The sequence below is a fragment of the Canis lupus genome, chromosome 21 (assembly GCF_048164855.1).
Source record: "Canis lupus baileyi chromosome 21, mCanLup2.hap1, whole genome shotgun sequence".
NCBI lineage: Eukaryota > Metazoa > Chordata > Mammalia > Carnivora > Canidae > Canis > Canis lupus.
The window spans coordinates 13,175,286-13,197,517 of record NC_132858.1 but is presented as its reverse complement, the minus strand read 5'-3'; the positions used below and the strand labels follow the sequence as shown (position 1 = coordinate 13,197,517).

General features: G+C 62.4%; 4 protein-coding genes and 1 long non-coding RNA gene across 26 annotated transcripts in view; 2 read left to right on the top strand and 3 right to left on the bottom strand.

The window, feature by feature from the left end:
• The window catches only part of AMBRA1 (autophagy and beclin 1 regulator 1), a 170,019-nt gene extending 162,712 nt beyond the window's left edge, over positions 1 to 7,307 (top strand). For all 7 annotated transcript variants that reach the window (XM_072790705.1, XM_072790707.1, XM_072790706.1 and 4 more), the window contains 2 exons: positions 11 to 204; positions 5,711 to 7,307. In XM_072790705.1, coding sequence (XP_072646806.1) covers positions 11 to 204; positions 5,711 to 6,216 — 700 coding nt within the window. In that variant the 3' untranslated portion in view covers positions 6,217 to 7,307. The remainder of the gene's footprint in view (positions 1 to 10; positions 205 to 5,710) is intronic.
• LOC140612729 (uncharacterized) lies at positions 2,514 to 4,964 on the bottom strand. The gene is made up of 3 exons (XR_012013896.1): positions 4,829 to 4,964; positions 3,154 to 3,255; positions 2,514 to 2,651 (listed from the first exon to the last, which is right to left on the bottom strand). It is a non-coding gene; the product is annotated as an uncharacterized lncRNA (long non-coding RNA).
• Positions 7,308 to 10,523: 3,216 nt separating the features above from the next.
• Positions 10,524 to 18,278, top strand: CHRM4 (cholinergic receptor muscarinic 4). 2 transcript variants are annotated; one of them, XM_072790597.1, is made up of 2 exons: positions 10,524 to 10,681; positions 15,537 to 18,278. In XM_072790597.1, the coding sequence occupies exon 2, from the start codon at positions 15,566 to 15,568 to the stop codon at positions 17,000 to 17,002; it is 1,437 nt and encodes a 478-aa protein (XP_072646698.1). In that variant the 5' UTR covers positions 10,524 to 10,681; positions 15,537 to 15,565; the 3' UTR covers positions 17,003 to 18,278. The 2 variants fall into 2 exon arrangements, with proteins under 2 accessions (XP_072646698.1, XP_072646697.1); XM_072790596.1 differs by having other exon boundaries at positions 10,556 to 10,681; positions 14,891 to 18,278.
• Positions 18,257 to 21,123, bottom strand: MDK (midkine). Of its 3 annotated transcripts, none has more exons than XM_072790598.1 (5): positions 20,963 to 21,123; positions 19,835 to 19,911; positions 19,558 to 19,725; positions 19,279 to 19,440; positions 18,257 to 18,581 (listed from the first exon to the last, which is right to left on the bottom strand). In XM_072790598.1, the coding sequence occupies exons 1-5, from the start codon at positions 20,977 to 20,979 to the stop codon at positions 18,556 to 18,558; spliced, it is 450 nt and encodes a 149-aa protein (XP_072646699.1). In that variant the 5' UTR covers positions 20,980 to 21,123; the 3' UTR covers positions 18,257 to 18,555. The 3 variants fall into 3 exon arrangements, with proteins under 3 accessions (XP_072646699.1, XP_072646701.1, XP_072646700.1); XM_072790600.1 differs by having other exon boundaries at positions 20,861 to 21,014; XM_072790599.1 differs by lacking the exon at positions 20,963 to 21,123 and adding an exon at positions 20,141 to 20,261.
• Positions 21,124 to 21,218: 95 nt separating this feature from the next.
• DGKZ (diacylglycerol kinase zeta) overlaps positions 21,219 to 22,232 on the bottom strand; it is a 41,137-nt gene continuing 40,123 nt past the window's right edge. For all 13 annotated transcript variants that reach the window (XM_072790586.1, XM_072790587.1, XM_072790588.1 and 10 more), the window contains one exon: positions 21,219 to 22,001. In XM_072790586.1, coding sequence (XP_072646687.1) covers positions 21,885 to 22,001 — 117 coding nt within the window. In that variant the 3' untranslated portion in view covers positions 21,219 to 21,884. The remainder of the gene's footprint in view (positions 22,002 to 22,232) is intronic.

The window sequence follows — 22,232 nt, the reverse complement described above, 5'->3', positions numbered from 1 at the left end:
TTTCTCCTAGAACCAGCAGAGCCACGTGGAGGACAGACAGAGACATGGGTCTGATGAATGCAATTGGGCTGCAGCCCCGGAACCCCACCACCTCTGTGACATCTCAGGGCACCCAGACCCTGGCCCTTCAGCTGCAGAATGCCGAAACACAGACGGAGAGGGAAATCCAGGAGCCCGGGACAGCAGCTTCGGGTCCTGGTGAAGGTAAGAGTCCTGGCATTCTACGGGGGAAATAGGACTGCGGGTCCTATCACTTGGTCCCTCCGTACAGACTGGTAGTGCTGAGAAAGGACCCTCCCCTCTCCAAAGGAGTACCCTCTTATCTGCCTGGGGAACATTCCCTTGGTGGTGTGAGGAGCCTCCTCAGGCAGGAGCAGTACGTCCTTGATCTGGGTCACTGTTTCCAACAAGCTGAGCTGCTCTTACCAAGTCCCCTGACCTCCGTCTTCTGTAAAACTCAGAGGACCCAGGCTGTTCTTCCAGAGAAAGTACACAGGGTGGCCTAGATGGAAAAGACTACCAGAGAGACTCACTGCTGCAAGCTCTTGTTCTGGGGACAAGCACGCCGGCCTTGGGCTTCTAGGCCAGCTGCTATTACGCTCGTGGCTCCCTGCCACTCTGGCTGTGCCAACACACCACCGGCCCCTTCCTTCACCTACGTCAGGTGTAGCTCAGCCAGCCTCAGCCCTGGCTGGCTCTGTGCTGGCCTCACACTTCTGAGAACCAATTAGCACTTCCCAGCAGTAGAGCTTGAGCCACTTTGGAGCCTGTTGGCAGCTGTGTTAAGCAGGCTGTTCTCACTCGGTCCCTCTCCTTACCCTCACCCGAGCCCCCTTGTCAGTCGGAGCATCAAACAAGGCAGCCACCAGCAGACACACATGCTTTCAGTCTGTGTTGAGCTGTGTGCTCAAAAAATGATCATAGAAGGAAAAGCCATGGTGTGCATGAGGCAGGGTAACAAATTTGCCTGTCTTCCCCCCAGGGAGCAACTTTCCATACTGTAGCTCCCTACAGGGCACTGTCCTTCTCACCGCCATGAACTGAGATTTTTAAAAGTTGGGCCCTCTCCCTTTGAGGCCCATGACTCATTGTTGGGTTCTGGCCAGTTTCAGAGGCCAGAACCTGATTCCCTTCCGGCCTCCACCCCACAGAGGAGAGCAGGTGGTGGAGGGTGAACTGTTCAGAGGCCAGAGGCACTCTTTGGCATGTATAGCCGTCTAATGTTGGAGTGCAGGCAGAGTGGGCTCAGATAGCTCGCTCTGTCTGGTACCCTGTGACCTTTGCCTAGAGCTCTGGATCCCAGGTCTTCTCAGCATCCCAGTCCTTTTCAGAAAGCACCCCCTCACGTAGATAGAAATAAGAGAGAGGTATGTCACTGCCAGCTTTGTCTCTCCTGGGGCCAGGAGCTTTGTTCTGAGGTGCTTACCCCATCAGCCACCAACCACTCCTGCCACTCTGGTAGCAAGACACAGGGGACCAGGAAGCAAGAGTCTCTTTGGGCCCACTTTCCCATCTAGCAGGCAGGCCTAGTGGCTCCACACACCACCACCTCTACTCCCAGCCCTGCCTCCTCTCTCTTCATGTTGGCAAACTGGGGGCCACCTGCAGGAACATGGAGAAGAAACCCTTAGTGAAGTCAGCTGACCCTTCTGGACTTAGCTAGAAGGTGGGGCCGGGGGGATACCACTGCACACACACCCCTACACATTAGAGTTCCCAGATGGATTAATGAGGGCAACAGCTCTGCCTGAGTAATTCACGTTCTGGGGCTGCTCCTTCCTTAGCCCTTTCCCTGTCAGTCAGCACCAAAAGTTTTCCAGGCTACTCCTCATTTTTTTTGCTCTATAAAAATTTGATTAAAATCTCTTCAGCTCTAAGACTTCTAGGAAGAGCTGTCCACAGGGAGAGTCGGCAAGTCTCAGCTTTTTGGGTTATCGACTTTCAAAGCTTCCCAACCCCATCACTCAGAAACGAAGGGGAGCATCCCCTGGGCTCGCTGTTTGCTCCCCATACTAATACAGTGCCTGCCCGGCATACAGTAGGCACTCAGGAAGTTGTGGAATGAGTGAATGGAGTGAAGGCAAAGGCCTGTCCCTGAGCTTGGCTGCACTGCACTCCCCTGTCTCTGACTGCTGGAGAAAGGTTGCCAGGGCCTCCTCTTGTCTGGTGAAGATGTTAGTTAGCCTCGCTGCAATAGCCTGGGCCCGGGGCCAGGGAAAAGCAGATGTGGAAAGCGAGGAGCTAGAAGGCCAGCATGTCCCCTGAGGGCAGGAAGGGGCAGCTCCTCCTTCCACTCAGCCTGGCTTCCCTCTTCTGGGCAGTGAAAGTCCCAGAATTAAATGTAGTTACAGGGCATTATGGGAACTTGCTGATCCCATCCTGGCCTCCGCATCCAGAAAGTACCTTAGAACTTGCCAAGGAAAAGCTGTCCTGTCAACACTAACTCCATTTCCCATTTTTCAAAGACAAAAAGAAATGCTTTTGCTGGGGAAAGAGACAGCAGAATTAACCTCTGTGGCCACCACTGCTCCTAGAGCTAATAGCTTGGATCCCCAGCCACAGCTGCCTTTTTTCCTCAAGCTCCAGCATGTTTTCTTCTTGAAGGATGTGCCAGCTGCCTCCAGTGGCTCTTAGCCTTGGCTTGGAATTCCCTGAAAGAGAAGCACAGTTCACAGCCATGAAGAAGCCGTCCGTGGGCATGGTTTAACTTCTTCTGTCTCGTCTCCTTTGAGCACTTAGTTTATGGCTAATACTGTGTTAGGCACCATGAATCCAAAGATACTGCAGAGAGAATCAGGTTCAGAGGTGAAGCCACTGTCTCTTCCTTCAATAGGAAGTCCAGAAAGGTGGGCAGCCTGGGTGGCTCAGCGGTTTAGCGCCGCCTTTAGCCCAGGGTGCGATCCTGGAGAACCGGGATCGAGTCCCACGTCGGACTCCCTGCAAGGAGCCTGCTTCTCCCTCTGCCTGTGTCTCTGCCTCTCTCTCTCTCTCTCTCTCTCTCTCTCTCTCTCTCTGTCTCTCATGAGTAAATAAATAAAATCTTAAAAAAAAAAAAAGAAAAAGAAGAAGAAGAAGAAGTCCAAAAAGGAAACAAATGTTTAAGTACTTCTCACACAGCAGAGGGGTGACATGTGACCAGGTTTTAGAAGCTACCTTAAGTCTGGAGCACCTGTCTTCAGCCTCTGGGAGCCCTTTTATTCAGCCACATGTGGTGGAATAGACACCAAGTCCAAGACCATGCATTAGACACTGGACCTGAAGATAAATAAAACTTACTCTGAGACCGTCAGGGACTTGCAGCCCTGGAGGGAGATACCATAGCCACTGATAAAACACACACGCGTGCGCATACACACACATACACACACACACGCACACATGCATGGAGGAATGGGGCATTGTGAGGGCTCTGGGGGGAGCAGGCACTTCCAGCTGGGGTCCACAGAAGGCCAGGTGAGAAGGGTGGTATGTACATTGACTTTGACATTCACAGTGTGTGTGAGCAGGGGCAGGCAGGCACACAGCAGTGCCCAGTTGGCTTTGCTAAGGTCACTGGTGCAGGAAGGGAGGACGGTCAGGGAAGAGGCTCGGACCTGACCAGAGGGCCCTTAAATGTCATGCTAAGGCGTCTTGACAACTGTGAGGGCTCTTGGAGCTGCTGGGTTTTAAACAGATTATGGACTTAACTAGAACTCAGTGAATCTGAGCTTAATTAGAATGGTAATTACTAGCAGCAGCATGGAGGCTGGGTGGAAGGGGAAGAGATAAGCAAGAAGACCAGGAAATACAGCTGCAGTCCTGGTGAGAGGTGGCCAGGGCCAAAGCCACAGGCCCAGTGGGAAAGGGCAGGAGGGTCTCTCTGAGGACCTGGCTCTGGCACCTCCCTCAGAGCCCCAGGGGCAGCCCTGTCCTCCCCCTGGAAGTGAGCTACATGAAAAGAGCTGATAGTTCACTAGGCACAGAGCCCAGCACAGTGAGCTCCAATGCCAGCAGGCCTCGGGCCAGCCCCCGACACATCCCAGACCCAGTTTGGGAGGCCCTTGGTGCACAGAGTTCTTGGAAAGCGATGGGGGTGGCGGCGAGCACAAGAAGGTCCCCAGGGGGGCCTTGCCAGGCAGCCCTTTGGCTCACAGGGTAGTAGCTGTGCTGGCACCCGGGCCCTAGGTTGACTTTTCCTCTCACTCTTGGCCCCCAAGAGAAGTGCTGAGAGCCCTTCAGATTCTTCTGCCCTGAGAATTGGCACTGAGCTGTCTGAGGGGGAAGTGGGGAAGGGCAGCTGCCTTAGGGGGCGGGGGGTGGATGGGTAGAATTGACAGGGAGAAAGCCCAGCCGGAGTCCCCACTGCTTAGTGCTGAGGAGAACCGTCTGACGAAGAGCCATGGCGTGAGGCTGCCAAGCACTAACAAGGAGGGAAAGATCTAATGGGGCCTTAGACACCGCGAAGCTGTGAAACTGGCTGGCTGGAAATCCAGCTCTAACAAGGCAAGCAGCGAAAAGGAACTGGACAGGGAGGGAGCAAAAAAAAAAAAAAAAAAAAATCTTACAAAAATAGCTGTTGACAATAAGTACCCAAAAAAGAAAAACCCTTACCATCAGCGCCCCCAAATCTGCAAAATCCCAAACTGTCCAGCAAGTAGCCAAAGGAAATAAGTTGATAGGTAGCGCCAGCCCCGGCAGCCCCGGGGGCCTTGATCATAGCTGCCCACAGGCTTGGGTCAGTCCGAGAGCTGCGCACAGGCGGAGGGGAGGGTCCCTCAGGATGTAGCCCCACTCCCAGCCCCCAGGTGGATCACTGCAGCCGCTGTGAAGTGCCTGCTCTGCCCATTACCTCATTTCCTCAGCCCAGCACTGTGCCTGCTGGATCTTTTCATCCCTCTTCCAAAGTCTGGAAACTGAGGGAGGTGGATGTTAAGGGACTTGTCCAAGGTCACACAGCTAGTGAGTGGAACAGATCTGGGCCAGAACCTTCTCTCCTTCCCTGGAGATGTGGGCTGAATCCTCAGGCCTGGGCAGTTGGCTGTCTCTGGGGAAAGATGAGAGTATCAGGCATCCAGCCCAGCCCAAGGAGAACAGTAAATGGGAAACAGCCTGGGAAAGCTGGTGGGGAAAGAGGAGACCGAATGCCTTCTAGGGAACAGTTCAAAATCCTGTCTTCCTCGTGGGCTTTTAGGAAGTAAACAGAACAACACTGAGGGAAGATAGCACAGCTTTGAAATGAAGCAGAGCAGACTCTGCCTTTGGGCCACGCCTGTGGGTTGCCCTCTCTTTCCGCGTACCAGGCAGCACTCCGCTCCCCGGGCCCGGGCCCCCCGTTCCCCAGGACAGGGAGAGGGCAGGCCGAGCAAGCCATGTGTGTCCACCCCAGCCACCTTCACCCGTGTGGTGACTACTGCCAGAAGGGTCGAAGCCAGACGCCTGCCTTCTGGTCCAGCTCTGCTTCTTAACTGGCTGGGTGGCCTCAGCCACCTCCTTCCATCCTCAGCCTCAGTTTCCCCACCAGTAAAACAGAAATGGGAATTATGACCATTTTTGAGGAGTCTTATCTGGCTTTCAGGTCTCTGAATCAGTCTCAGAAGGAGGGAGTTGGACCCTTCTTGTTTCTGCTTTTAGCAGAGAATCCCCCAGCTCCTCCTCACGGTGGTCTGCCTGCCTGCCTCAGTGGCCCCCATCAGCGCCCAACTCCCCCTGTCTTGTGCTCCCTACCTTCCAGGCGAAGGCTCAGAGTCCGGTGCGAGCGGGGAGGACGCCCTCAGCAGGATCCAGCGGCTGATGGCGGAAGGGGGCATGACGGCCGTGGTGCAGCGGGAGCAGAGCACCACCATGGCCTCCATGGGCGGCTTCGGCAACAGCATCATCGTCAGCCACCGCATCCACCGCGGCTCCCAGACGGGCGCTGAGCCAACGGCCGCCCGCGCCTCCTCGCCCCGGCCCTCCGCCTCTCGGGGACTGCTCCCGGAGCCTGGGCAGCTGGCGGAGCGGGGCCTGAGCCCCCGGACAGCCTCCTGGGACCAGCCTGGTGCCCCCGGGCGAGAGCCGCCCCAGCCCCCCCTGCCACCCCTGCCCTCTTCCTCCCCTGTCCCTGCCCCTCTCCCCCTTCCTGGCACCGAAGGACCAACGCTGCACTGCGACCTGACCAGCAACAACCACCTTGCTGATGGCGGTGGCAGCGGCAGGGGGGAAGCTGCAGGCCCCAGCAGGGAGCCACGGAACAGGTAGAGACACATGTGTGCACTGGTGCTTCCCCCTCGAACCGCTGAGCAGAAACCGGACCTCACAGCTGACTGGGAACTGTACACGCGGAAGAGCTGCGGGCTGCATCAGGGAACAGGAGCAAGAGGGTTGGGGGGTCGAGAGGAAGTCAGAGGCAGTGGGCATGAGGCAGTCGAATGGGCAAGGCTTGCCTCAGGGGGCTAGAACCTTCCAGGATCTGGAGCCCAGGAGAGCCATACTGCTGTGCTCCGTGTGAATGGAGGAGGAAGTGGGTATCCCTGCCATGAACCTCCCCTTTCTCCTAGAAACATGGCTTAAGAGACTCACCCCTGGGCAGAGAGCCCCAGAAGGGTGAACTGTCTTCCAGATCTGGGCCAAACCGTTCTGGACAGTGGCCAGTGGGGCAGCTTTGCCCTGTCTACCTGTTGCATGGGCAGAGCCACCAGGAGCCCAAGAGCAGGAGGAGCAGCCTGGCCCCCAGGAACCACCTCCATCTCTGAGCCTTCCAGAACTTCACCCTGTCTCTATCATCTTACCCCACAGAGACCACAGTCAGGGGTCAGGCCAGGCTCCCAGATTCCTGAGGACAGGAACTTCCTGCACTTACTAATAGGGGACAGCCACGGAGTGAAGGGGGCAGCCTGCTTGTCTGATACAGGATGGGGTCAAGGGATGGTGGGCAGGTCCTCACTCAGGAGTGGGGGGTGTAGGCTGGCCAGCCCCCAGGGCTTGTCCACCAAGCTCTCCCCCTGCCCCACCCCACCCTCCGGCCCTCTGCGCAGCACCTGTGGGTGGCAGTATTCCATGAGCCCAGGCCAAAGCCAGCCCCAGGCTGGGGGAGGGGATGAGACTCCAGGTCAGAGTGTGAGGTCTCGGTCTGTGACTTAAGGTGTTGCATGTGGAATCTTGAACTGTACGTGTAGTTTCTAGTGGAGAAATCAAGGCTCTGATTATTTTGTTTTTAGTATGAAAATGTGATTTCTTTTCTGTTTGTAACTCATCATAGAAACATTGTGGTGGGAGGAGAGGGGATAGTCTGACTGCTAATGAGGGAAACACCAAAGATCTACATCATTAAAATGATGACATGCCCCTCACCAGGCTCCTCTCTGTTTGTTTCTGTGGAAGGTGGAGGGGGTGGCGCTGCGGGGGGAGAGGAGGGTCACTGAACTAAGCTGGGCCCAGGTTCTGTCAGTCAGGCTCTGTCTTTGGTGCTGCTGTCCTATGTGGGGAGCCCTGTCTGTCACCTCAGCAGAAGCTGCCAGTCAGGTGAGGGCGGCCACGTGTGCGTCATACCAGGTGTCTGCATACCATGTCTCTACATACCACCACTTCCTGCTTCCCCCCAGGCCCCCACTAAGGATTGGGGCAGCTTTAACAGTGACAGGTAGGTAGAGATGATGGGAAATCACTCATCCTGACTGCTTCTTACCAGGACTGGGGGGTCTGGAATGAAAATGTAACTGGCCAAAAGGCTGGATCCTCCTTAGTCTCTGGAAACCACCCATGATGGGTGTCTGGGCTGGCCAGGCAGAGAGCTTGGTCTTGACTACAGGTATTCTTCAGAGAAGCCACTTGCTGGCTGTTTGAGTTCCCCTTTACCTTGTATCCTTAGTACACTGGCTGAAGGGCCTGCCGTAGTCGTGGGCCTTTGCCACGTTGAGTTTCAAGCCAGTTAGAAAGTGGGAGGAGGATATTTGCCCCAACTCTTAGAGAAGTATACAGGGAAGACAGGGCCAACCCAGGCATTTTCGCCAGCAACAGCCATTTCTCTTTTTACGATTTATTTAAGAGCAAATGAGCATGAGTTGGGGGTTAGAGGGACCTGCCGAGCTGGGAGCCCCAGGCAGGACTCCATCCAGAACCCTGAGATCACCACCTGAGCCAAAAGCAGACACTCAGCCGACTGAGCCACCCAGGTGCCCCAGCAGCAGCTATTTCTTAACTGTCTCTTGTGTCAGTCAGCTCTGTCGCAGATGCTATGGAGCATGTAGAATTACAGTCCCAACAGAGATATAACCAAAAGATTGAATGGGCAAGCAAGTAATACAAAACAGTGTGGGGGGAAAAAAAACAGTGTGAAGAGCAATTACATAGTTATGAACCCTAGGATTTTCTAGAAAATTTTGAGTGGATTCTGGACTAAAAGACCTCAGCCAGCTGTATGACCTTGGGCAAGCCACTTGCCTTTGCTTCGCTTTCTTCCCTTGTAGTAGGATATAGGGCTTGTGTTATGTAACTTCTTAAAGTTACTTGGAACTGTAGTTTCGAGTCATTCTAGGTCAGAGAGCAGCAGAATGGTTAGAGCCAGCCTTCTTTGAAGAGGTGGGCGGAAGGATTGCCCCACTGCAAGCCCTCCACCCACGTACTTGCCCCGCCCCTCTCACCTTTGGTGGAAGGCGAGGAGTAAAGACAAAACTGTGCCCCGGTTCCCAACTCAGTTCCACTTTGGGGTCTGGGATTGGAGGGGTCAACCCTACCTACCCCATGGTAAGGATTTCAGGGAAACTGGAGCAGCTTTGCCTGAAAGTTTCTGGAAGAACTCAAGGCAGTAGTTTGAGACATCTCTGGTTTCTGTGGCCTCCTGTCCTTGGCCTGGCTTGTTTCCTCTGTTTGACTTTATAAGCATCTGGCCACCACCCCCCCTCCCCATTCACAGGCACACCACAGTTCCCCCTTTGGCAGCACCACCCTCTCCTGGACCCTATGAGAGAGATGGCAAAGTGGAACAAGGGCAGGACTGTCACCTATTGTCTTATGAACCAACTGAGCCCAGTTTCCACATCTGTGAAGTGGGGGCAAGAACAATAGCTTCTTTCGTCCTTGGTTAGGCTCCGGGGAGATCAGATCATTCGCACAAAGGACATGGCTTCTCACACTAAGCCTAGACAGCCAATCGCAGCCGCCTTCGGGAGCACCAGGGCCGACCTCCTCCCTCAGCGTGGAGAACTCCACACCCAAAGCCCCGCAGCCTGGCTCCTGCCCCAGTTTCCTCCTGCCCCCCCCCCCCCCCCCCCGTCAGCTCCTGCAGCCTCTCCTCCACTGCCCTACCCGCCTCTGCCGCCCCCCCACAGCCCCTCGCCCGGTTCCTGGGGGAGGGTGGAGGGGCGGGACCGGGTTGTTTTTCCGAGAAAAGGAACCGGCGGTCTTAAGGTTAACCGGATGCTTGCGCTCAAAGAGTTTGGGGTGACAGGCCGCCTCAGGCCCCTGGCGGACCCCTGGAAGGGCCGTCTCGGATGGAGGCCGAATCGCGGGTGCCTGGTGGTGCGGAGCGAGCGGGCAAGGTCAGGGACGAGGCGGAGCTCTCCGAGGTGCTGAAGCCACCGCCTCGGCCCCGCGGGCGCCCCCGCCGCGGACTCCCGGGCCCTCCCGCTCCGCACAGGCAAGGCCCCAAGTCCCCAGGCCCCGACCCGTGCGGTTCCCGGACACCTCAAGAGACCGGCTGCTCGCCCTGAGGTCCCGTTCCCGGCTCCGCCCCGGGTGACCTTGGGCACTCGGCTTCCCCTCAAGGCATCGGCGAACTCGCCCTCTAGGCCGCGGCTGGATGGGCGGCGCGTCCCACCGCGGCTGGAGGGAGGACGCGCACCCTCTCCCCGCCTGGAGGGCGGGAGCGGGGAGCGGGGAGCCGGGCGGCGGGGGTGGGGGGCCGGGCCAGGGTTGTGTGCGATGGGCGGGCTCCTCTCTCGCCGGCGGACTGTTGCCTGCCTCCTCTCTCCAGCTCCTTCCCCGGCCCCGACGGCGCCCCTCTTCTCCCGCAGCCCGGCGGCCGGACTGGCGGCCCTGGGGCTGCAAACTGCCAGCGCTCGGCTCCCTGCCCCGACGGGACCGCAGCGGCCGAGCCCATCCCACCCGCCCGTGACCTCTCGTTGGGGTCAAGCGTTCGCGCCTCCGAGGTCCCCGTGTGAGCGGGACCCTGCGGAGAGTGCGGCCCGGGCGAGGCGCGACGCCACCTCCAGGTCCCGGTGCTCGGTCAGAGCGGAGGCGGAGAGCGCAGCCAGACGGGACTGCCAGCTCCCTCCCCAGCCCGCGAGGGGGCGCCGCGTCCCCATGACAACGCGGACACCCCACCCCACCCCCAGCCCAGCCTCCCGGGAGGGCAGCGCCCCCCGCTAAGCCGCACTGCCCACCGTGGGCGGTGCCCCCGCCGTGGCCGAGCGCGGAGCTGCCGGCCGGCTCCCGGGGGGGCGCCGTAGTCGGGGTCCCCGACGCCCCGGGTGGTGCCCCCCGCGCGTCGCAGTTGGGTGGCCGGCCCGGGGCGGGCGGCGCGGCCCCACCAGGATTGGCTGCCTCCCCGTGACATCACGCGGCTCGGGGAAAAGTGCGAGCGTGAGCGCGAGTCGAAGCCACAGCGCCGGGAGCTGCGGGCGGAGCAGGGGCCGCCCCTCGGCACCCGGTCCCCGCCCCCGGCCCGCGGGCCGCCCGCTGGTCCCGCCGTCTGTCAGGTGCGAGGGGACCGGGGCGGAGGTGTCTGGTAAGTGACTCCGCGGCGGCGCGGGGGCGGCGGGACTCGGTTGCGGGAGAAGGACCCGGGGCTCCCGGACCCTCCGAGGCTCCCCGGAGGCGGGTCCCCCCGGGACGGGGCCCCAGGCTCCTCTGGGCGCGAGCGCGGTGCTGGGAGCTGCACAGGGCCCGGGGGTGAGGGGCCCCGCGGGAGGGAAGACCCGGAGTCTCGGAAGCGGCTCCAGGTGCGCCCCTGGGAAGGAATGGACGTTCAGGAGGTCGGGGGAGGGGTGCTGGCCCACAGCCCTCAGGGCGCCCCGGCAGCCGTCGGGGGCGGGACCCCGCGTTCCAGCCTTCCCACCGGCAGCTCAGGAGGGCGCCAGGCGCTGGAGCCTCAGGAGCCTTTTTCCCGCCCGTCTCCCCGCCCCCCGCCCCCGGCGCCGCCGGCCCACCCCGGTACCTGAAGTCCTCCATCCGCGACCTTGAACCCCGACGGAAAGCCCCTACCGGCCTGGCGCCCCTCCCCCACTCCAGGACCACCCCCTGCTGTTGCCCAGGCTGCGAGCCCGGGAGAGCCGGAGCCCAGCCCCGAGCCCAGTGGCGGAAGTGTCAGGTGCAGTGTCCGTGCCAGATCCCCCGAGCCCCTTCTCCCTCCTGTGAACTCCGGAGTCTCTTCTCCCCGCCCCAGGGACGGATCCGGGGCCACAGCCCTCCCGGAGCCCTGGAGTGAATGCCTAAGAACCCACACCCCAACCCCCTCCCCACGGCGTCCAGAGCACGCGCTCCTTCTCGTCCGGAAAAGGGGGGGTTCCAGAACCCGGGAAAGCACGGTGCCCACGCCCAGAGGCTGCAGGAACTGCGTGCTAGGGGGTTGGGGGGAGGGCGGGGCACCGGGGAGCCAGGGCCCCATCCACCGGGCCGGGGGCCTGGAGGAGCCTGCAGATGAGCCCGAAATAACCCCCAACCCGGCCCTCGAGGTCCGCCCAGGTCCAGGGCTTGAGAAACCGGGAGCCCACCCTAGCCGCTGGGTCCAGACGGTGCCTCTCTGGCGGGGTGCAGGGTTAGAAGTGTGGGAGGGCAAGAATCTCACACTCAACACTCAACTGACCTAAGCCCTGGCTGGGCCTCCGCGGTTTGGGGGTGCTGCGGTACAATCCCGCCCCACCCCCACCCCCACCCCCACCCCCACCCCCGGCAGACTGGGCACCCTTTGGCCAGAACGCTCCGCGGGCACACCGAGCTGGGCCCTGGGCCCGGTGTCCTGTAAGGCCAGCGGGGCGACTCAAGCAGCGGCCCTTCGACAGAAGTCAGGCTCAGGCTGGGTCGCCACATCGCCGCGTTGGGGCGCAGACACCAACTGGGCGCTGGCTAATACGATGCCCCAAGGTCAGGGGGCCCCTTGCAGCTCGGGTTGTAGTCTGGCCACGACCCTTCCCCTCCCACGAGCGGGGCACAATCCAGACACTGGCTCTAGACTCGATCTTCTCTGCGAAAGTCTGAGCCGAGCCTCCCGGCAGGGCCGTCCACACCCGGGCAGGTCGCCGATCGTGGGCCTTGCATTGGCTCCTGCGCCCCAACTCACAGGTGCGCGCTTAACCGGACTCGTGCGCATCCCCCCGGCCCGCACACGCATGCACAAGCACGTGTCCACATGGCACGGGCCTGCTCACGCGCACACGGGCACACCGGTATCCAGGCGTGGCCGAGCGCGCACACACGCACATGCAGACAGCTACTCGCTTGTACTCGCGCTCCCCGGTGATCACACACAAACAGAACTCGCACTCGCCTTCCCGCCCACACGTCCCTCCGCGGGGCCGAGTGGAAGCCGCGCGCCCCTAACTTTGCCACCGGCGAACCCGCGCGGAGCCTAGGGCAGCCCCCGGGCAGGGGCTGGCAAGAAGGGGGGGGGGGATCCACGTCCTTCCCCGGGGCGGCCCTGCCCTGGAGCCTCTGCGCTTTCGGTCGCGTTGGAGTTGGGGGCGGTGGCGGAGAGCTGCTGTCCGGAGCTGGCACCCGGGGCTCGACATCGCCATCTAGCGGTGTGCACAGCCCTGGGCAGCGGCTGCTTGCCTCCCCAGATCTCGGGCGGGCCTGGATGGCAGAGAAACGCCCCAGAGAGGGTTGCTGTCAGAATGTCTGCGGGAAACCCAAGGGGTCCAGAAGGATGGCGGGGGGGGGGGGGTAGGCTGGGAAACACCAGGCCTCGCCCTTTCTGCGGCTGGCAGCTTCCCCAAGCGGATCCAGAGCAGGACTAAACCACCTGCCGCCTCCTTGGAGACAAGATGCCCCAAGATGGAGATGAGAGGTCTCTTCTCTTCTGAGAAAGCTAAGTGGGGGAGCCGGCGGGGGTGGGGGGACCCTTAGTCCTTCCGTTTGGAGCAGTGGACGGCAGAGGCAGGAAATCAGCCTGAGACAGGTTGAGGTTGAGAAGGGGACTCCTGGATTCTAATCCCCCCCCCCCCCCCCCGCCCAGCCCCGCTTACACACTGGTTGGCTTTGGGCAAGTTAATTAACATTATCCTCATCTGTCAGAAGATCCGTAATCAGTGAGATGGGGATGCTAACAGTACCTGCCTTCTCAGGCTCCTGTAAGGATTAACCCAGATAATCTACATAAAAAGCTCAGAGGGATTCCCGACTCATAGTTAACACTCAATGAACAAGGGCTATTATGTTTTTCATATTTGGCCCCTCCAGTCCCGTTTCCATCTCGCTGGCCTGCGTCTTGGCCCCGGGGAGGCTAAAGCGAGCTTCCTTGGAGCCGGGGGACGGAGGCCTCCCGCTCTCTGCACCTGCTTGCACCTGCCAGGGGAGGGCAGCCTCTGCAGCTGCTGCTTCTGCCTCCCAGCTCAGAGGTGGCACCTGAAGCTCTCAAAGCCCAAAAGTGGGCTGTCCGAGCCCCCGGAGAGGGTGGCATTTAGTCTTTGCCCTTGACTCCTTTGTGACCTTGGAGGTGGCAACACCACTCTTTGAGCCTCTCCTCCTGAGAACCAGGGATTTGGACAGGCGAACGTGAACTGCCAGGCCAGGAGGGTCACCCTGGAACGTGAACTGCCAGGCCACGAGGGTCACCCTGGCACTCGCCTCCAGCCTCTGGTGCATTTTTGTCATGCTGCAGATGGAAAGTTTAGTTCCTGATCCCCATAGCTGCTTGGGAGGGGCCCCAGGACCCAGTCCTCTCTATTTTGCAAACGAGAGAGGGGCCTGAAGGTGAAGTGGCTGCTCTACAGCCACAACCCTGCTGGCCTTGGAGCCTGGGCTGCAGGGTGAGTGCTCCTTCCTCCACACTGGCTGCCTCTGCCTCTGCCTCTCTCTCACACACAGACGCTGTGTATACGGCAGTGCGCGGGGCTGGCGGGGCTGGGCTGGGGCCCGTGTGCGTGTGTGTAATGGTGCGCGTGTTGGCGGGTGTGAAGGAGGCAGGGCTGAACGGCTGCCCTGGCACAGCGCGCTGGGCGTGGGCCTCTCTCACGTGTATGGAGAGGAAGGCGGGGGAGAGATGAAGAACCTGGGTGGGAAGGGGATGCAGGCTGGGGGGGGGTTAGCTGGGGGACCCCCATGTGTGCTGGTGGGCCAGGAGGTGCCCCTGAGCTGGCTCCAGGCTCCCCTGCAGCGTTCCCCCCCCTCTTCCCTCTGGGACACGCTGGGTTCCTTTGGGTTCCCAGTTGGACGGAGGCCTGGCTCTGGCCCCTTGGAAGCCATGCACGTCTTTCCACGGCTGACAGGCCCTCCTTTCGGCCTCTGATGACTCGGGGTCCTCAGCCCCTGGCTGTGGACAGGCCCTACTGCCCAGCACTGAGCTCCCCGTCCTGGGGCCGGCAGAGGGAGCTCAGGGAGGGGATGCTGCAGTGGTGGGCACCCCCCTGCCCCCTCACATGGCACTCTCCTCCTCATCCTTGAAGTTCCCCACTCCAGGGCACCCCTGGTCACCCCAGGAGCCTTCCCCACCAAGGTGGGATCACCGGCTCTTGCGGCTCTTTGGGCCTCCCTCTGACGGAACCCTTAGCTCTGGGACAGCAACACAATGTCAAGGACTCCTGGAGACTTGGGCGGGTTACTGAACATCTCTGTGCCTCGATTTCCTCATCTGGAAGTAGTGAGAAATAAAGGTTTCTACCTCACAGACTTGTTGGGGGGAAGAAATCGGTTAATATTTATAGAAAGTTACAGGAAGTGTCGGCCCCGTAGCAGACAGTAAGTGTCAGCTGCTAATATGTATTCTCGCCTGTGTCCTCAGTGCCTCCTGGAAGGATGGAGGACAGGTCCCCTGATAATGTTTGGTTACAAAATGACGGAGGATGTGAATGAATGAACACTTCTGCCCAGAGCCACGTGCTGCCTGGAGCCCTCCCCATTGCTTCTCTGGGCCCCGCACACACCGGCCTTCTGTCTGTGCCCCGCATGTGCCCCAGGGCCTTTGCTCTGGCCATTGGCCCTGACTAAGCCGCCTCTGCAGCTCTTCGCATGGCCGCCTCCTTGCCATCGTCCAGATCACCTCCTTGGAGAGGCCTTCACTGATCTCCCAGCAAGGAAGCGTCCCGGTCTGTCCTCTGATTCACCCACTCTGCGGTGGCCCTGCCTTGTTTTCCTTCTAGCACTTGTTGGGTTGCTCGCGTGTTCATCTGTCTGCCCTGGCCAGATTGTGAGCTCCCCGAGAGCGGGGGCCGCGCGTGTCTCATTCTCTCCTGTGACTCGGGCACCCGGGACGGTGCTGGTGCGCAGCAGGCGCTCAGACCGCGGTGACTGGCTGAAGACACGACGGGGCGAGCGAGGGGACAGATCCTCTGCGGCCCGGCAGGACGGTGTCCCTCGGTGGCCTCGAGTTACCTCTGTAAAGCGCTCGGACACGGCTCACCCTCTCCTCTCTCTCCTTCCTCCTCCAGACACCGGCCGCCCACTTCCGCCGAGCAGGATGGCCAACTTCACGCCAGTCAACGGCAGCGCGGGCAACCAGTCCGTCCGCCTGGTCACGTCGGCCCATAACCGCTACGAGACGGTGGAGATGATATTCATCGCCACGGTGACGGGCTCTTTGAGCCTGGTGACTGTCGTGGGCAACATCCTGGTGATGCTGTCTATCAAGGTCAACAGGCAGCTGCAGACGGTCAACAACTACTTCCTGTTCAGCCTGGCTTGCGCCGACCTCATCATCGGCGCTTTCTCCATGAACCTCTACACCGTGTACATCATCAAGGGCTACTGGCCCCTGGGCGCCGTGGTCTGCGACCTGTGGCTGGCCCTGGACTACGTGGTGAGCAATGCTTCTGTCATGAACCTTCTCATCATCAGCTTTGACCGGTACTTCTGCGTCACCAAGCCCCTCACCTACCCCGCCCGGCGCACCACCAAGATGGCGGGCCTCATGATCGCCGCTGCCTGGGTCCTGTCCTTCGTGCTCTGGGCACCTGCCATCTTGTTCTGGCAGTTTGTGGTGGGCAAGCGGACGGTGCCAGACAACCAGTGCTTCATCCAGTTCCTGTCCAACCCAGCGGTGACCTTCGGCACAGCCATCGCTGCCTTCTACCTGCCCGTGGTCATCATGACGGTGCTCTACATCCACATCTCCCTGGCCAGTCGCAGCCGAGTGCACAAGCACCGGCCCGAGGGCCCGAAGGAGAAGAAGGCCAAGACCCTGGCCTTCCTCAAGAGCCCCCTGATGAAGCAGAGCATCAAGAAACCCCCGCCGGGGGAGGCGGCTCAAGAGGAGCTGCGCAACGGGAAGCTGGAGGAGGCGCCGCCCCCCGTGCTGCCCCCCCCGCCGCGCCCCGTGGCCGACAAGGACACTTCCAACGAGTCCAGCTCCGGCAGCGCCACGCACAACACCAAGGAACGACCAGCCACGGAGCTGTCCACCACGGAGGCCACCACGCCTGCCATGCCCGCCCCGCCCCTACAGCCGCGGGCCCTCAACCCCGCGTCCAAATGGTCCAAGATCCAGATTGTGACGAAGCAGACAGGCAACGAGTGCGTGACAGCCATCGAGATCGTTCCTGCCACGCCGGCCGGCATGCGTCCGGCGGCCAACGTGGCCCGCAAGTTCGCCAGCATTGCCCGCAACCAGGTGCGCAAGAAGCGGCAGATGGCGGCCCGGGAGCGCAAGGTGACGCGGACCATCTTTGCCATCCTGCTGGCCTTCATCCTCACCTGGACGCCCTACAACGTCATGGTCCTGGTGAACACCTTTTGCCAGAGCTGCATTCCTGACACGGTGTGGTCCATCGGCTACTGGCTCTGCTACGTCAACAGCACCATCAACCCGGCCTGCTACGCTCTCTGCAATGCCACCTTTAAAAAGACCTTCCGGCACCTGCTGCTGTGCCAGTATCGGAACATCGGCACTGCCAGGTAGGTGGCAGGGGGGCCACAGAAGGTGCTGGTGGTCACGAGTGTGTGCTGGGCTGCGTGGTCGCTCACGTGGCCGTTCAGGGAGAGATTTGGAAGCATCTCTCCGCGTCCATGTTCACCGAGGAGGAGAACTGAGGTCCCCAAGACCCCGTGAGTCTCAGGAAGAAGCTCTGGCTGGATTCAGAGAGACCAGATCTCCGCTCAGGCTGAGGAGGGTCAGCCCCAGAAGCGTCCGAAGCCAAAACTGCCTGGCCCGCCTCCGTCGCCCGGCCTCAGGGAGCTGGGGGGGGCACCGGCCTTCTGGGGCGCCTGCCCCACTGTGACCAACCAGCATGGCTGGAAGAATGGACGTCTGGAGGGGGAGCAAAAGCCCAGGATCCCCTCGGGAGGAGCAGAGGAGCCAGTGCCTGGGAGAGGAGGCTTGGGAAGGGGGTGGAAGGGTGGGGCCCCCCCATTCTGCTGTAGTTGGTGCTTTCTCCCTGCTGCACCCCGCATGTAGGCCCAGCCCCTCCTCCCAGGTCCCATCCCAGGGGCAGAGATCTCCCCTTGCTGCAGTACTCAGCCAGGCCCTGGTTGGGTGGGCAGGTGGGTTAGCTGGAGGCCAGGTGGAGTGGGCTCTTGGGCACCCCGCCCTCCCTCACCCTCCCACAGCACGGCCCTGGTCACGGTCAGGATGGGGCAGCCGGGGGATCAGGGTCTCAACACTCAGGAACTGAGGCCTGGCTTCCTGCGGTCCCATGCTGAGCAGAGGCCCACTTGATTCTGAAGAGCCCTCCCAGCAGGCTTCTGCAGAGTGTGAGGGAGGCCCGGGGGCTCAGGGGAGAATGGGGCCGACTTGACCCACACAGGCCTCAGTGGCAGTGGGCACAGGCAAGCAGCCCCCATTTCTTCCCTCCCAGTGGACAGAACCTTCTAGTGGTAGTTGGGCTGTACCAAAGGACCTTTGGCTGAGATGAGGAGTGTCAGTTCTCACGAGCCTTCTGGGTTCTCTCCCAGCCCCTGGTATGGCCCCCTGGAAAGACCACACGGAAGGGCTCAGGGGACCTGATGGGGGCACCCTTTCAGGAGTGAGGAGGGAAGCAATTTTCATAACCATTCTGCTTTATCCATGAGCTCTGGGGAGCACTCACCGCCAAGCCCCCAACCCCCCTGAAAGCCACAGCTCCTCCAGCCTTGCCTTTCCTTCACAAGTTCCTGCCCCTACAAATTACCACAGCAAACTCCCTGGGTTGGGGCTTTTATATATTAAAGGAAAAGCTTTTATTGGGAAAAACAAAAAACGATGGTTTATTTATTTCTTAGTAATGGCATCTTTGTGGGGAAGAACAAAAGGGGGTCCCGGGAATCACATCCCTCTGGGGCAGGAGGCTCAAGCTGTCCACAATCCCCTGTCCCTCCCCGCCGGGGACACTTGGGGGTGCTGGTGGAGGAATGAAGGGAAGAAGCAGGGTATGATTGATAAAGCTAACGAGGAGACAAAAGGCACTGGTAGTTAGATCCTGGGCCTGCGGGAGGGAGGGCACCGGCCCCGGGCTCCTGGGCATCCAGACCTGGCTGCTAGTCCTTTCCCTTCCCTTTCTTGGCTGTAAAACAAGCAAGAAATAAGGTGTTAGCCGAGTTGGGGTGACCTGGCAGGGACCCGGGTAGCTACATGGGGGGAAGACTCTGCCCCCTAGTGGCTCTTGCTCAGCGGCCGCCGGTGGGGAGCGCAGCCATGTTGGGGCAGGAGCTGCCCCGCGCCGACCTCCGCTTTGGCTGGGCCCCCAACCCTCCCGGCTGTGGGCCCCGCAGCCCCGGCCCCCACCTCCTGCCCGGCGCGGTGGGCGGACTCGCCCCTGCCCGGTGGCCTCTCTGCGCTGCCGTGAGTCAGGAATGAGCCGAGGGCCGGGGGCAAGTGTGGCCGGGAAGTCCCTCTAACACCAGAAAGGGACCCACGCTGACCCCGGGTTCCCTCGGGCTGCACAGACGACAAAGCCAAGCCCTTCCAGGACAGCTTCCCCGAATCCTAAGCAAGATGCTCCCGCAGAGCAGAGCTTGTCTGTACTTCCACTTGGGCCAGAGGGTCTTCTAAGTCCCGAGCACCTTCTGTGGGCCCCGCGCACTCCGCCCGGGCTCACCTAAGGGATCTCTACAGAGGGGACACCCGGGGCAAGGCTGTCAAGCCACTCGCCACCGTCCAAAACCTCAGCCTTAACCTTTCCCCTTCCCGGGCGGTGGCAGCGCCCCCGCGCCTCCCCCCCCCCCCCCGCAATGACCTCACACCCTCCCCGCTTCTCTGACCTTTGGCCTTGGCTTTGGTCTTGGGGGTGCAGGGCTTGGTCACGCGGATGGTCTCCTGGCACTGGGCATTGTACCGCGCCTTCTTGAGGGTGCCTTGGCGGGCTTTGGTGCCCGAGCCCCCGTCACACGCCCCCCAGTTCTCAAACTTGTACTTGCAGTCCGCTGGGGGAGAGCGCCCGGGGTCAGACCTGCGCAGCCCGCGGCTGGAGGCCACGGGCCGCCCCGGCTTCGCTGAGGCCGCGCGCCCCTCTCCTGCCCTCCGCGGGCGCCCCAGCTCACCTCCGAACTCCTTCTTCCAGTTGCAAGGCACCCGGCACCGGATGCGCTGGGTCTGGGCCCCGCAGGTACCCTCGCGGAAACCCACGCCGCAGTCCTTGCTGCTGGGGGTGCAGGGCCCCCAGGTCCACTCCGCGCACTCGCTCCCCGGGCCGCCCTTTTTCACTTTGTCTAGGACGCACGGGGAACGGAGCTCAGACTCGCTCGGGGGCGGCTTCCCGGGGTCCCGGCCGCGCCGCGCGTCTCCAGCCCTCCGGCAAGCCCCCACACCCCAGATCACCTTTCTTTTTGGCCACCGCGGCGGGGAGCGCCAGCAGGGTGAGGAGGGCGAGGAGGAGGAAGCCTCGGAGCTGCATCCTGCGGGGACAGGTCGGGTCAGGGCCCCCGCCCGCCCCCTTCCCCACGGGGGGCCGCGCGCCCCTCCCGCCCCCGCCCCACTCCCCAGGCCCACGGGCCGCGGCGGCGGCGGCGGGAGGGCTGTGGGGTCGGCCCCTCGCCGCCAGCCGGGGCGCACGGCCCGGACCCCCAGCCCGCCTCGGGGCGGCGGCTCGGCTGGGGCCCGGGGGCGAGGGGCCCCGCCGCTCACTCGCTCGCTGCCCGCGGTGCTGCGCTCCCTCCCGCGCCGGGCCCGTCCCGCTCCGGCCGCCGCGGCCCCTTTTGTCTCCAGAACCGGTCTGAGCCGGTCACATGGGCCCCCGCCCCCTCCCCGCCCCCCGCACCCCCCCGACGGAGGACCCGCCCCGCCCCCTCCCCTCAAACCCGCGCCGCCCCCCGACCCCGGCGTGCCCGCCTCCGCTCCCGCCCCGCGCCCCCGGGCTTCCAGCCCCGCTTCCCGCCGCGGGTCCCGCACCCCGCCCGCCCCGCCCGGGCCGTCCGCGCTCCGACGACGGGCCCCGCCGGCGCCCCGCTTCCGAGCCCGGGGTCGCCCGGCCCCAGGCCCCCGGCCGCCCCGGCCGCCCCGGCCCCAGCTGGCCGCCGCCGCCCCTGCCCGCTGCGCGGCTTGGAGGGGGCCCGGAGCCCCGCGGTCCGGGTCCGGCGCTCGGCCCGCCAGCAGCGTCCCAGCCTCGGTGCGCCCGGCCCCGAGGCCTGTGTAACCCCGTCGAGGGCCGGCCCGCCGCGACCCCGCCGCCGCCGGGGAAGGGGCGCCGCCCCGAGAGGGCGCTCGGGCTCGGGGGCGGGAGGGGACCCGGGCCTGGAGCCGGTGAGGCTCGGAGCTGACAAGAGCCGTCTGAGAAGTTCCAGACCGGCCGCCTCGGCCGCAGCAAGCGCCCCCCCTTCCGACCCGGGGCCTCCGGGGTCGCCTCACCCGAGCCCTAAACAGCGAGAGCCGCTGAGGCCTGGGGGAGGGGGCTTGCCCTAGGCCGCGGGGCCAAGGGGCCGAAGAATCTGGGCCTCGCCCCCCGCCCACCTCTCTTTCACTTTCATTGTTATCGTCCCTGCGGGAAGCGGGAAGCGAGAGGAAATCAGCTCCTCCCCGGGGCCCCGCCGAGCTGGGCCGCCAGGCCGAGGTCAGGCCCCGGGCAGGCCAGAGACCCCTCCCCCAAGCAAGAGCCAGGTCTCCCCCAGGAAAGGGTCTGGGTCCAGGGTGGCCAGTCCCGGGCCCCCCACCCCCCAACCAGACCCCACTGCTCCTGGAAGACCTCCTCCGCAAGAAAAGAAGAGCAGAAAGGAAAAAAATCCACTTTACTGAGTCACACCCAGCTGTAAACATGTCACCATGAGAGCCCCACTCCAATCCCCAGGCCACACAGTCAGCGGGGATGAAATGACTGGGGTGCAGGGGGTGGGTCACCGGGGTAGGCGCCAAGCAGGGCAGCGGGCAGGCAAATGCAGCAGGCTCTGTGGTTCCGGGAGGAAGCCCCGGGAAGAGTGGGGACAGGGCGGGAGAGAGGGCCCAAGCTGCCAGCACGCTCAGAGCCAGGGCCCTAAGGGACCAGATGGCTTAGGAAGCCTCTTCCCGAAGGCTCCCCACTAGGGCCCCAAACCCTGCTGCCCCCCCACCCCTAAACCCCAGGGAGGGCACCCGCTGCAGGAGGGGGAGGGCTGTCCAGCCCCAGGCCCCCAAAGGCCTGCCCGGCCCAGTCCAGTTTCCTGTTCCCCTGTCAGCCCTGGGTCAGGCTGGGGCCTCAGGGGGGCAGGTGAGGTCCCCCAGCTCCTCAGAGCCCAGCCCTGGGCCCGGGCGGCTCCTCAGGGGGCAGCACGGGGCTCCTTCCCTGGGGCCTGGGTCCCCCCGTGGCAGTCCGACTGGAATGTGGCAGTGCAGTGGGCGATGAGGGGGCTCCTCCTCCGGCTGGCCCTGTCCCTCCTGCTGCCCGGCGCTGGCCTCACAGCTACACGGCCGTCTCTTGGTCCTCCCGCTGGATCATCTGGTAGTGCTGCCGGTTCTCCAGGTAGGCGGCCAGCTCCGTGTCCTGAGCCTTCTCGGCCCGCTGCCGGGGAGTGTCGCCCTGGATGAGGGGGGAGCTGCCATCAGTTCAGGGACCTGTTGGCCCCAACATGCTTAGGAGAGGGCAGGGGACCTTCCCTCCAGGTCGCCAGTGAGGAAAGGAAAAGCTTCAAACGACAGCCAGTCGCAGGCTACCCCCCCTCGCCCCCCCTCCCCCCACCGCAGGCTGAGGCTTCTCAGGGTCTGGACAGCAGTGACTGAAGGACAGCCTGGAAGCTTCCAGTCCTCCGTC